General features: G+C 39.1%; 2 protein-coding genes across 2 annotated transcripts in view; both read right to left on the bottom strand.

Annotated features, from left to right (window-relative positions):
• Nucleotides 1-11,179, bottom strand: part of LOC136988781 (cilia- and flagella-associated protein 57-like) — a 30,067-nt gene extending 18,888 nt beyond the window's left edge. The window contains exons 1-2 of the mRNA XM_067286743.1: nucleotides 10,643-11,179; nucleotides 5,607-5,872 (exon numbers count right to left, since the gene is read on the bottom strand). Coding sequence (XP_067142844.1) covers nucleotides 5,607-5,872; nucleotides 10,643-11,164 — 788 coding nt within the window. The 5' untranslated portion in view covers nucleotides 11,165-11,179. The remainder of the gene's footprint in view (nucleotides 1-5,606; nucleotides 5,873-10,642) is intronic.
• A 2,086-nt stretch (nucleotides 11,180-13,265) lies between these two features.
• Nucleotides 13,266-14,144, bottom strand: LOC136988782 (E3 ubiquitin-protein ligase SIAH1A-like). Its single transcript, XM_067286744.1, has one exon. The coding sequence runs from the start codon at nucleotides 14,142-14,144 to the stop codon at nucleotides 13,266-13,268; it is 879 nt and encodes a 292-aa protein (XP_067142845.1).
• Nucleotides 14,145-14,628: the final 484 nt, after the last annotated feature.

A 14,628-nucleotide genomic window follows, 5' to 3' on the forward strand; every position in this document is an offset into this window, starting at 1 on the left:
GATAATTCTTTTCGATGTCCTAAAATTGTTTACGTAAAAAGATTTTTAAAAAAATGGCACTGCACAAAAATCAGGATATTGATGTCTGCGCATAAGTGCTTTCAACTATCGTGTACACCAAACCTTCCGAGAACCAGAAACATTGCCAGGCAAATTTGAACTTGCCAAAGGACTATACAAATCATAATTCATAAGGATTTGAAAACAACAAAAGTACAGAAGACTAAAGTACATGACCTCAACGGCCGGATGGCCGAGCGGTAAAGGTGGCAGCCTACCGCTCTGGGGGACCAGGGATCGAATCCGAACGGGTCGAATAATCCCCAGGAATTTTTCGGGGGGTGGTCCGTTCGGATATGTCGGGCCCCGTCCCTCACCACCCGGTCGCCCCATTGTGGGCCTGGCCGAACCCATAATGGGCCTACTAAAAAGAGGCCCTCTTAGTGCCCACAGGGCGGAAAGAGTCCAAAAAAAAAAGTACATGACCTTTCCGCAGAACACACAAAATCGCAAGACATGCTCGCAAACTGTGCGAGCTATACCTGGCAGAATATAGATCAGAATTTATGGTAACATTGATGATTTAAGCTACTGCAATGAACTTTGGAAGATATGTTACCCTTTTCCTAGTCAAAACATTCCCGAAACTCGGTAGACGATGTGCTACGAAAGCTGGCCAGAGGGTTCATGATCATCTGTGGAATGATTGGAAGAGGAACACTTTCTCTTATAAAAGTCCCAAATAAAGTTCAGGTGAATGCCGACTTTTATATCAGCAATGTACTGTAGCCATATTTAAAAAGACAAGTTCTTCACATGTACTCAGAAGAGATGGACAAAGTTGTGTTCCATCATGACAAAGCTCTTTTCATACTGCAAAGAAAACTGAGGAGTATCTTGAACATCTTAAAACGTCTATAGGTCACAATTATATAAAATAAACTGGATATTCCTACTAAATCACCGGACATCAATCATTTATACTTCTGTTTAGGATTCCTATTTCCCACCGTCATGCTGCAATTCTAAGTGGGCTTTGGAAAATACTAAAGACGAATACTCAAATGTAACACCCGAAAAATGTAAACAAGTGCTTGACTCGTGGAAACCAAGGTCTATATAAGAAGGTCAGGACACGCGTGACCTACTTCTTGAGCCGCCATTTTGGGGTATTTTGAGTCGCATGTTTTAAGCAAACTTGTACGAGCAGTCAGTTTTATACGACATTAATTAAACTAAAATTGCATAAATCCAGTGATTTCCAGTCAAAATTATAATAATAATTTCGGATGATTATGCATCCCCAATTTTATGTAACTTTTCGATCAAATAGTTTAAAAGAAACAATCATCCACATCACTCGCTGTCGTGAATGAAACTAATTAAATAGGTGCTAAAACTGATGCAATTACGTATATAAGCACTTGGTAAAGTAATGCAATAACATAAGTTATCCAAAATTTTATTTTAAAGCATTTACCAATACAATATTAATGCATTAAAAAATAAATACTGGACTAACGTTTAATTAATGAACATTTTTGGCTTTACAAAGGCTTAAACGTCATATTTTCCTAATTATATAAAATTTAATCAAAAAGGATAATATTAAACACAATTTGATGATATTTTTAACAGAGCTTATCTGAGACATAACTTCTTTCTCTGTAAACACACAAGATACAAATATAATAAAACCATTTTCGGAAGTCAGCAGAAGTACGCATAAATGAGTTTTTGCTTCCATACAGTTTTTTTTACATTCAAAGTACTGTTCATATCTCTGGCAAAAATATGTAATCTCACTGACAGAAAAGTTGAGATTAACAGTTCTAACTGAGATTCTTCGAAATGAAGCTGAACAACAAATAATTTAATGTGAGCTCACGTATACACTCAAACCTGTTTTTGTGCGATTTTTTTATTTCTGCGATTTGTTTTGTGCGGTATATGAAAATTTCAATCAAATTGGAACGTAATTGACTCCTGTAAAATTTTTTAAAACTCTATTGGATGTTTTCTATGACATCAGCAGGTTTTTTCATTTTTTATTCAGTAAAATTTTTTTCTCATACGTTTTTTTTTTGTCCCCTCTCATTTTAATAGCATAAAAATCATAAATATTATGTTATATTTGAACAGATGCGGTAAGTTAGCTCCCCTCCAGCTTTAGACTGCAGGTGTGAAATTTCACACCTTGTTAAATGAAATAACACTTCCTGCAGCTATATTTATCAAATAAAATCGTTTTCTAACGATTATTTTTAACTTTTTAATGTTAGATTCGTATTTAAGTGGAAATAATTAATTAATATAAAAAATAAAATTCTTAGAGGATTTTTTCCCCATTAGGGATTGCAGAAAAAGGCCCAAGGAGTTAAAAAAGCAATTCCTAGTTATTTCGTACGGTTTTGAGTTATTTTCTACGTGAGACTTTTTTTATGTGGTCCCTATCCACCACATAAAAAAATACTTTTTAATTGTGTTGCGAAAACTATTTTTTATAGCTACTCGTGAAGTTTTGTGCGATTTTTTAATGCGTTTTTTTTATGCGGTCCCTATCCACCGCACAAAAACAGGTTTGAGTGTACATCTCAAAGACAGTACCTATATAAAAATACATAATATACACTACTCTCACAGTTTAGAATGTTCAGTTGGCTGTCACTTATCCCGTCTGCAGTTCTGCACCCATTTCGCTTTCTTCTGCTTATCTGCAGGAAATCTAAACAATCGAAGGTCGGTAGACTTACTTTTACAATTAGGTGCCACAGAGACGGCCGGATGGCCGAGCGGTAAAGGTGGCAGCCTACCGCTCTGGGGGACCCGGGATCGAATCCGAACGGGTCGAATAATCCCCAGGAATTTTTCGGGGGGTAGTCCGTTCCGATATGTCGGGCCCCGTCCCTCACCACCCGGTCGCCCCATTGTGGGCCTGGCCGAACCCATAATGGGCCTACTAAAAGAGGCCCTCTTAGTGCCCACAGGGCAGAAAGAGTTAAAAAAAAAAAAAAAAAAGTGCCACAGAATAACCCATTGTTTAACGTTTTGAGTACGTATATACGTAATAATAGTCGACTCACGCAGGGACCACGTATGGTGATCTCTATCGATATGCCCCAACATGACCGCTGCCGCATAGAATCACGGGAGCGTGTCCTGACCTTCTTAAGCCGGATGCACACATGCGGCAGGCAAGGAAAAGCGGCAGAATGACGTCACTTTTTCTCGCCGCAGAGGTCTATTTCGTGCCGCTTTTCTCATGCCGCGAAAGTTGGTCGAATTCTATCTTTCGCGGCGGCCGCCGCCAAGATGCGTTTCTATCAGCCAATAACATTTCGTCTGGCAGTCACGTGAGAAAATACAATCACGTGGTGTTTTAATGGCGGAAAGTTCGATGTGGTTAACCGAGATAACTAACATCAGAATAAAGAGGAAAGAATAATAAATTTAACACAAATTCTACACAGATACAGTAATCATATATTATTTAATTCAAAGAACAAAACAACCGAATCTTACTCGAAATAGTATTCTTTATCGAGAGATCTTAATCGAAGAATAAGCCTATTTTGTACATCAGTTCTTTATCGATCCAACAAAATATCTCGGCAAGATTCTTGCCAATACGATATCTCTAATCCAAAATATTCATTCGAATCTTCGACGAAATCTTCTAGCTAAATAAAACGAGCCGTACAAAACAATTTGTAAACACGTGGATAGCGGAATGTCGATATCGTTCGCCATCTTGAATACTGAACGCATGCGCCGAAATGTAAACGGATTGCCGCTTGTGTGGTCGTGCTGCCGTGCGGCGAAGACACGTTTGCGTCACCGCTTTTCCTTGCCGCGCCGCATGTGTGCATCCTCCTTTTTATACAGACCTTGGTGGAAACAGCGATGACTCAACGTGTGCTCCTTGAGTTTTACAAACAGCAAGGAGCACACGTTGGACAGACCAAAACAATTCACAGAAGGGTTCTTAAAGACATTAATTAATTTTGAAGTTGAGATATATGAATTGCGTGAGGTCCTCCACGTGGTCCAAAATGTCCTGTATATATTGTTCACAATATTGTTAGTGACCGGTAAACACCCAAAACACGACATTAGACGAATGGCTCGATGACTTGGCACAACTATAGGTTTGGTACCAGTGTGTCTGTCAGCCATATTCTGTTTTTTTTTTTTTTTTTTTTTTTTTTTGTGTGTATTTCTTTTATAGTTCGTAAGTTATAAATAAATATATATATATATATATATTTTTTTTTTCTTTCTTTCTTCGTCCTTCATTTCTAATTTCTTATTTCCGTTCCTTTGTCTTAACAATCAATTGGTATATCAGCCGTTATCGCTGGAGGGGGAGGATTACCCCTTCTAAGAACTAAGCGTGAGAACAAAAGAAGAGAAGAAGCCCTGAGGGCTAAGGGGTAAAACAACGGACACTTTTCGGCGAGACCTCGAGAAGGGCGGAGTTGCAAGGCAGCGATCGACTCGGAAGGGAGAAAAAGGAAGGAGGCTGCAGGACCGTCGAGGCTAAAGGAATATAGATACGAGGCCTAGAGATCGCCGACGAAATAAGAGAACATCGAGGGCACACAGCCAGACAAGGAAGAAAAAAGCAAAGGAACGGCTGCTATTGTGGAAGTACTGTACATTTCATCGAAGATATCGATCAACGTGAACCCGGGTACCTTCTATCTGTCTCTATATACTTTCTGTCTTTCCTAAGTTTATCCGTTTCCCTTTTACATTAGTTTTAAGGTAGATATAAGTTTAGACATTTACCTTAGTTTTTAAGTCGGGTGTAATTGTTTGTAAGTGACGACCCCCTTCCTCAGTGAGGTTATTCCAGTTGGGATCATTCGTAAATGATAAAGAAAAGAACCGTGTTCCGGAAGAGAAATAAAAGAGCGTTTAACTGTATATAAGTCTCTGTGTTCCTACTTGTGACGCGTATTCGCGAAATCACAAATCTCTCGACACGAACAACCACACCAGTACGATAGCACGCCACTTTATTCTCGGTCAGACGTGCGTCAGAGTTGAAACTGCTGGATAGGATAACACGGCCCTGTTCTATAACTGCTACGTTTCTCAAACTTGATCCCTCTGGATTTTTCCTGTAGTTTCCTAAAGGCATCGGTGTATAATGCTGGGTACGCGTAATATAGTACACGGATATCCAGAAGCGCCGCATGATTTTGGAGAACTGCAGAGACGCATACGAAAGACTTGTGAAATGTGACACCAGGAGTGGCGTATGCCATCCATAACGCCACGCTCAATCGTCTACATCTTTGTATTTACCGCTGAAGGTGGTCATTTTGAACATGTTCTCTAACAAAAAAACTCGCTTTTTTGTATCAATTTCTGCAATGCTGTTTTTCTCCTTTACAGAGATTATTAGATTATTTGTATGTTATCCTAAATCGTCTTAAACTGATTATTTTCGGTTATTTTAGCGCTGGAACAAGATTGCAGCATATGCATTTGCTTTTGCTCTGATAGATGTTTAAGTGGATACCGTTCATATTATTATAGTCTAAAAAATGATCATTTATTTTATTGGTTTTTATATTCATTTTCGAAAAAGTACTTACGTTTGCTCATCGATTAAATCCGGATCATCGGGATTAATAATGATTTCATCCTTAATAGTTGTTCCGTCACAAATAAGTACACGTCCTTGTTCCGTACCAATAGCTAATTTATTCGTTTTTAACCAAGCCTGACAGAGGAAAGATCCTAGATGCTCTTGTTTGCCTTGAACATGCAATCTGATCGAATCTTCAAATATTCGGTAGGTTCTGAATATTCCTTTGCCTATGCAACAAATTTGATTCATATCGTGGAGATGAAAAGATATCTGCAGAGATTAAAATATAGTAAATATTAATTTTATAATATTCTATTATATAAATATATCTTTTATGAAATACTATAAAAATTCCATGAAGCGTTCGAATTTTCTTTAATCTAGAAAACTTCGGTCTCAGTGTAGATTAGGTTAAAAATCCAGCAATAAATTGCTAACTTTTCCCGTAAAAGTTAAAAATTGTGGTGGCGCCATTGTTATGACATTTTATTAATAAAAATTTTTATACTATTAATTATTATAAAATAGCAAAAAGCTTAATTTTGAGGTATGGATTTTGAGTTTATAAAAAAAAATCGTAAATGCTAATAATGAGTAAAATCTTCATTAAGTCCGACTCCACTCGAGATACATGATCCCCTCATATCTCTCCATCTCGACCTTTAACACCAAAATTTAATAGTATTAATCCCCAATACACAAATCTTATGAAATTTCAGAAATTTTCGATAAAACGCACAGTAGTTATTAAAGCTTCAAAATGGGTGAACAAAATCGTGTCCTCATTCGCACTAACATTCATGCATACAGGAAAAAAACCCAAATTTTTTTGAATTTGTCGACGTCTCAAGAATTAAAAATCTTGGAGAGTCATCTTTGATCGAACGACATACTTTCCCTCAGCTATATATAATAGCCGGGAAAGTAATTAAGTTTTTCGTCAAAAACTCTTAAAGTGATGACAATTCCTACAAAAATAAATGAAATGCAGCTATATTGAAAAGGTATTTTTCATTTATCCTATTTGAATGAAATCAGATGTGAGTAATTATCACTTTTAAAACAAATTGCTGCACTATTTTAAATTTTTTTCACTATATTTTATTTAACAAAAAGAAAATAAAAATAATATATACTTATAAACGTATATATGAAAACAATATAAACTTTTATAAACTATTGAAAACAACTTCTCATTTAATTATTTCATAATTTTGTTATTAACATATATAAATATACTAGGACATCGCGCGACTTCGTCGTATCGCGATAGATTTGAGGAGAAGTCGGAGAGAAAAAAAACGATCCCTGCACTTGTTAGGCATAGAAAAGGTGATCTTTGCATCTGCCGGCCATGGGAGACACGATCTTTGCACTTGCCAACACTGAGAGGCGATCTATGAACAAAGCAATCGTTAGCGATTGCTTTGTTTTGTGTTCTGTTCGTTTTTCGCGCATATTTTCAGTTAATTTTAAGCTTAGTTCACACTGTGCGCGATTCGCTGGCGAAAGCGAAAAACAGGGCGAATAACACGTCAGACATGACGTCGTTTCCGACGAATATTACCATTTCGCGAATCGCTTCGAACTTCGGAACTGTCGAACTGTTTCGCTAGCGAAAAAATTTCGCCACCAATCGTATTCTCGCTAGTTGTCACGTGGTTCATGCTGTTTTCAAGATGGCTACAGAAACTTTCTCACGCAATAGAGTAAATGTTGTAATTACGGATTTTTAGTATTTTTCTCACTCAGCATTGTTTTCTGTCTGACGTATCTTTCTTTCTTGATAAATAAATAAACGTGGTTAACGACGGAATATCGGAAGCGGCCATTTTGTTTTTCGAGATGACGTTTTCTCTTGCTTGCAAATGATTGGCTCCTTAAAATACGCAATCGCTTTTCGCTTTTGCTTGTAGGGTCAATTTCACTAAGCGAATGAAACTCGCTTTTCGTTTTTATCATTTGCTTTCGCTATTCGCTCAGTGTGAACTAAGCTTTAGGCTCACCCGGTCGCCCCATTGTGGGCCTGGCCGAACCCATAATGGGCCTACTAAAAGAGGCCCTCTTAGTGCCCACAGGGCGGAAAGAGTTAAAAAAAAAAAAAAAGGTTCACACAAATGCTGTTTTTATTTTTGACCCTAGCCTTAAATTCTATTAGCACACTCAGGGCCGGATTAACACACTTTGGGGCCCTAGACATTTTCTTCTTACCGGGCCCCCTCCGTCTTCCACAAGAAATAGAGCACAATATATATATATTATATTGATATATATTATATTTTAACAATAAATAAAACGAAATTAAATAATGTGAAAAACTAAAACAAATCTTAAATTTTTATTAATAAAAAATATTCTTCTTATCGCTATAAAAAAAATTTCTAAATTATCGGAAGAATTACTCTCAATAAGGAGAAACATGAGAACTCATTTTCTTTAGATTTTACAATTCACAATATCCATATAAAAAGCAATATATTTTTGTTTATTTGTTTATTATATACAGTTATCCAACAGAAAAGTAAACTATCTTATTTACAAATCTTTTCAAAATAGACAGTTTGACCGGGTCCTTCTAAAAACCGGGCCCTAGACATTTGTCTCATTTGTCTATTCGATAATCCGGCCCTGGGCACACTCAGTCGCATCAGAGAGCACGGACATTGTCTAATACCGCTATATATCGAAAACGAACTCATGGATTCCTACTTTCTACATTCATATGGATCTCGTTACATTTTTTGATTTCTCATTGCAATTAATGGAAAATTGAGAAGTTTTATCAATATGAGCCCATTGAATTTTCAGAACGAATTCAATTTCATAAGACAATAGAAGACGTTGAAACATGCAATATCGCTTTGTCGCACGCGCTCGTGCTACGACCTTATATCTATAAAACGAAGTCATGGACCCCCATTTTACTTTTCCGGCTGTTATGGATATGTTAGGCTGAAACAACGAAAATGCTCATTGAGCGAAAAAATCGTCCACACCGCGTTGTGACTAACTCAAAAAAAAACCACAAAGCGAAATGAAACCTGCGGAGCGCACAAGTGTTCAGAGTGTTCCGTTATCTGCGGAGAATGCGACGAGAAAGAGATTTGGTGCAGATGTTACTTGCAAGCTCTGTTTAAGAAAGAACAGCATCAATTCTATGAGAAAATATGCCAAATCCGGCCTAGAGAAACACGCATATAAAATGATTTCACTATCCAAGTCAAAATTTCCTGCAGTTGAAATTGGTTCGAATGTTTTAGTCAGGGTGCCTGATATTAATAGGGGACGTGGAGCTTCCAGAAATGTTTTAGCTGTTGTTATGAGCAATAATCCATCAGGTCTCTATCAGTTAAGAAACAAGGAAGGTCATCTTGATCGACTTTATGCTCGTAACGAATTTACAATTTCTGAGAGTAACTTCAACATTCAGGACGTACTGTACCCTCAACTTCATTAATACTTCGCTCAGCATCCATGTTAACATCTGGAAGTAAGGAATGTGTCACTGTAAAAGATACTGTATTGATAAAAATGCAAATGTCGCTCAAAGAACATAAAATGCAACTCGAAATATCACGGTAATATTTCTTGTAAAAATAAATAACTGCAACATTCTTGATTCTAATTAAAAAAAAGAGAGACTGATTTATTAATAAAAGTTCCTGACAAAGTAATTATTTTTAGTAAATTAGTTGTTTGAAGATGTTGACATCTCGAACACCGCAACAGATTTTCACGAATGATTAAATGTTGAAAAGTAACCAAGTTACATTTCTGTATGTGGTGAATAATTTTGTTACCTACTTATATAAGATAACTGAAGGTAAATAAATCATAAAGAAAAAGAAAGTTTTATTTTCTTATCATCACCTCGTTATTAGTTAACATCCAGAACTTGTAACTTTTAAACCATAATAAATCCGTCGCACAGTGGTTTTTAACTTTAGCAGCTGATTTTTATGTCATCGTTTAGAATACATCGAGCACCTACTAGTACATATAGTTTGTCCTTTAGCACTTTTAAGCAAACAACAAAAATAAAAGCATGTTTATTTTTCTCCATACAATTTATTTCTTTGAAAGTTTTTAAGCATGAAAATTAAATTTCTTGGAAAACTTGTAGAAGTAATGTTGTTCAGCATTAAAAATTGTAAATAAAAATGTTTTAAGGCTAGAACCCACATTTTAAAGTTACAAAACCACTGTGCGTCGTATCACCCTCTATCGTGGTTGCATCAGCTAACGTTTAGAACGCGTTATGGCTTTTCTTAATCACCGCAACGCGTAGTGGTGAAATATCATTCAATTAACAGTCAAAATTTCTTTTGAATCCATTTTTCTATTATTCACTTAAAAATTAATAACAGCATTCATACTAATTTGTAAATGGTCAATTTATTATGTATTTATTGATTGAATTGTTCGAAAATTCGTTTAAAACTAAACCTTAAAAATCTTTAATATGCAGTCTTTTTATTATATCTTCTAACGTTTTCGATCAGTTAATTGATCTTCTTCAGGAAAGAATCGAAAAATTCTGATTTTTACCGAACGAAACCTATTATGGAACACTTTTAAACTTTCTTAATGTCTAATGAGCAAGTTCATTCGTTAAAAATCGAATTTTTTAAATCGATAAAAAAAAATAAAAATTATTAATGTCTTGAAAATGAATGCTAAAGCACGAAATTAACTAATTTTCGATATATTATACCATATAAATATACTATGTAATCATGTAAATTATAGAAAGAAAGAAATTCTAATTATTTTTCATTAAGCATTACATATAAATAATTGAGGGACTTGTGGAAAAACGGCGTATCTCATATTAGGAAGTTTTCGAGTAAAAAGATTTGTATTTCAATTCACCAGCACTTTAATATGCAATTACCCATTTTATTCATATAGGGGTGTAATCCGTAGGGCATGAAACCGAACCGTGAAATTTTCTTAGAAGACAGATCGGCGATGCACAAATCCAAATAGGCCTTTTGCAGAATACGCCGTTTTTCTATTCATTGCTACATATTCAATTACCTGATATGGTTCAAAACCAGTTCCTACATTTTGTATTAATGAGCATATTATTTGTTTCTTTTCCCAGTTCCAGACCACGATTCCCCAATCAGGCTCATTCGTTAGACCAGCCAATAGTTTCGAATCTCTAGAAAATGCCAGGTATATATATTGATCTGAAGTAAAATTATTAGGACCAGTCAATTTCTTCTTAGTCTTCAGTGCTTGTAAATCATAAAGCACGACTGCTGCTTGTTTGGGATTTTTGTCTGCAATAGCCAAATGTCTAGTGTTTGGACTAAGTACCATAGCCGTCATCTCTTGAATCTCTCCACAATTCAAAAACTTTTGAATCTTATGATCTATATTATATAATGCACATATCTTTCCACATGGATATAACACTGTCTGATCATTAACAAATTGGATTCCTTGTATAACAGATCCGTTATATCCTATAACCTGGTACAACTCAAGTTTAGCAATTGATCCTGTGAACGACATTTTCGAGTAAACTTCTGTTAACGGTTTCCTTAACAACATAGAATATTATTTTGAATTATACAAATTTTGTTCTATTTTTAATTCATACGTAATTTATTTTTTAAAGAAAAATTGGAAAAAAATAAAAATTAAAAAAGAGATAAAGAGATTTTATTTCTATTTCTGTAAGCTGCCGACATATGGGGGCAATTAGTTAATTGCACGTCAGGAAAAACCTAGGGACCGATCGTATGTGGGTGGTGGCGGCAGAGGCAAAGATGACAAGTGTCTTACAATAACCGTTTATTTTAACCTCAAAACAAACTTACAAGGTAGGCCTACAGTACAAGATGCGATCTAGATCGTCTGCGGCAGAAGGCGCTCCGGATGACGGCGATCGGAGAAGGCTGTCGGAGTCGTCGGTAAAGCCCCGGGGCAGTCGGGTAGGAGAGTCCGATGGGGTCGGTGACGGACGTCGGCGAAGGAGTAGGTGGCTGGTTGGAGTACCGTCGTCCACTTCCGGGTAGAAAGCTCCGTCGTCTCCCCTTCTGACCTTGATACGGGGGTTTTTATACGATTTTCCCCCGAATCTTCCCTCTTGATTGGTCTTAAGTCCCTTTTTCCTTTTTTCGATTGGTCAGTCTACTGTTTCTAAGCAAGACGAAAACCAAATTCGGCCGGGGACGGCTCCCGGGCGTTGACAGCTACTCACATAATTTACACAGTTTGCCCCCTCTCGCGGACATCGGGCTGAACCGATCCGCCAAACGTTCTGTGGCTGCCCCCCCCTTCGCGACGATCCCGGGCTCATATGGTCTACAGGTGACCTTGACCATCTGTCTCTCTTCTTTCTCCCCTTTTTTGTTAATTGTTTACATCTCGACTCTTGTATACGAGCACCGCGACATTCCCTTCGTCGTTTATTACCGCGTTGTGTTTGTTTTAGAAGAAATGCTTTACAGATGTCCGGTTTATAGCCCGATGCGCGTTCTTGCTCCGATTGACTTTCCGAAATTTCCCGAGGTAGCGATCTTGTAAACAACCGAATTCTCGGCGCCATTTTAGGATCTTCACAGGGCTCCCGCCCTTTTAAAAATGTTGCTTACATTTTGGCAACATTTTACCTGGCAGCTCGGCTGCCAGTTCGATCTCCACTTTGCCGGAAGTAGTGATCCTATTTTACTTCTCCCCGATGAGTTCCATTTACTCTTGCCGACCACCGTCTCCGTTCTTGTTCGCGACAGATCAATTTTTGTGTTAATTGTTAGACGGACCATATAGCAAAAAAAAGGATTTAATATAAAACATATATATATGGACAAACAGAATTTCAAACTACACTACAAAGAATACAATATGATAGACGAACAAGGACAAAAGAAGAAAACACATACGGCACATCCAGAAGTCGGGGCCTCCGGGTTTCTTTCTCCGGTCTCCGAGGGGTCCCCGCCCGGCAAGCATTTCATCGCGGGTTCGGAGACCAGCCCCTGGCTCTCCCCGCCGCTGGGCACCTCTGGTCCCGCTCTTGTGGGTACCGCTGGGGGAGCTCCCGCATCATTCCGAGGCCTCTTCCCATGCCTCGCGGAGCCCAAAGGGAAAAAGCCCCCCTTTCCTCCGTTCTCAGAGGCTCCTGTCCTCTTTCCTCCTCACGACGTTGGTCGCTCTGGGCCCGGAGTTTCCTCTCTTGAAAATGCTTCGCCCTTTGCGCCGCGTACCTCGCCGCTTCCTCCACTTCCCGCCTTACTTCAGGGTCCACCTCTCCCTGCAGGGGTAGGACCACCATCTCCGGAATAGCCTCGTCGGGGGCACTTCTAACGCGAGCGATAGCGTGCCGCACCGCCGTCGGACATACGTGGAACTTCTCCTCCTCTTCTTCTTCTTCTTCGTCACTCCACCCGAAAAGTTCGGCCACTGTATCTAAATCCAACTCTTCCAAATCCCAGGTTTCGGCTGCTTCTGCCATGTTGTCTACTCGTGCTTTTGTTTCGTTGTCTGCCAAATATAAAGAAAAAGGTTTTATTGGTTAATGACGTAGGCGTCCTTTATTGGCGGGTTCTCTCCTCTCTTCCCCCGTCTCTTTTCGGAGATCGGTTTCTATTCGCGATTGGGGTTGCCTTCTCATAAAGAGGAGGTCCGTATTTCCTGGCGTTAGGGTCCTTTATGCCGCTTTGTTTGTTTCGGGCCTTTCGCCGCCCCTATATGTTCCCACTGGGTAAATGGTCGCCATCACCGTCAAAATGTGATCCTCGAGCATTCTCTCCAACATTTTTACGTTGAGGGTTAAGCAGTCCTTCATTCGTAGGGTGGCCTTTAGATCGTCGGTTACGCTCTGAGGAGTGGACTCCCAAAGCATCGTCTTACCGCGCCCGCGAATCTCGATTCTTCCCAGGAAGCGGCCCGACTCTTGTCGGCTTCCCACATTCTGTACAATGATATAAACGGGAGAGTTTTCATCGCTGGTTTCCGTTTTAAAAACCTGGACAATAAAGTCTCGCTGATGACAGTGGAGATGTGTTATCCATACGAGGGGTTGAGTTGCTTCCAACCCGATGAGGACTAACTTGACAGCGTCGTGATTTATGTGACCTATGTGAGGGTGTCGTTCCGTCAGGTGGGGGATCACCTGTTGATACACGCCCTCCCATGTGCAGACTTCGTCCATTGATGGACATAAGCACGTTCGATACGGGCAATCCTGTTCGTGGGCCTTTCTCTCTGGAACAAGTCCTGTTTTCGGACAGCCGTTACCTCTGTAGACACACGGCAAGGCCACCATTTCGGCTAGTCTCTCCAGCGTCAAGTTACGGTAATTCCTGAGTTCTCCCCGGCAAAGCGGGCATTGACGGACGTACAGCGAACATCGGGAACATATCGTGTGTCCGGCCGGGCATTGGAAGGTAGGGGGTTCCATGTAGTCGTAACAGACGGGGCATTCAAATAGGGAGACCAGGGCAGGATCTGGAGGTGACTCCTGGATCGGATCTTGTTCCGGGTTTGATGTTTCCATGGGGGGCGTCACAACTTGATCTTCCTCCATATTTTCGTCTCTACACAAAAGGAAAAGAAAGTTGGGTTGAATAGAAATTTTCTAAGCCACGGACAACATAAAATACTATTATTTAAGATGATTTAATTCTCTCGCGCCGTTCTATAATCGTCTCATTTGGGTAGGAATGGTCTCAATTCTGACGGGAGGCGTCACTACCTCTTCCCGTTTGGCTACGGTTAACTTCTCCCTTTCGTCTTTTCTTGCTTCCGGGATACCCGACGATGGTCCGGCTTCCGCAGTTACGGGTATCAGTTCGATCATTTCCACGGCGTCCGGTTCTATTCGCTCTTCCCGTCGGAAAGAGGGGTAAGGACTCGCAGATCTTCGGGTTCCCATGCAGCGTAATAGTTTGCGGCATCCCCAAGCGATTAAAAGTGTCGCCAGAACAGTAACGCAAGAGGCTATGAGGATCGTGTTCCATGCTGAGACGGGATAGTTTAACACACTCGGTGTCGTCGAGAGAATATCCGTG

Source organism: Centruroides vittatus, unplaced genomic scaffold (assembly GCF_030686945.1).
Source record: "Centruroides vittatus isolate TY-2023 unplaced genomic scaffold, ASM3068694v2 scaffold_386, whole genome shotgun sequence".
NCBI lineage: Eukaryota > Metazoa > Arthropoda > Arachnida > Scorpiones > Buthidae > Centruroides > Centruroides vittatus.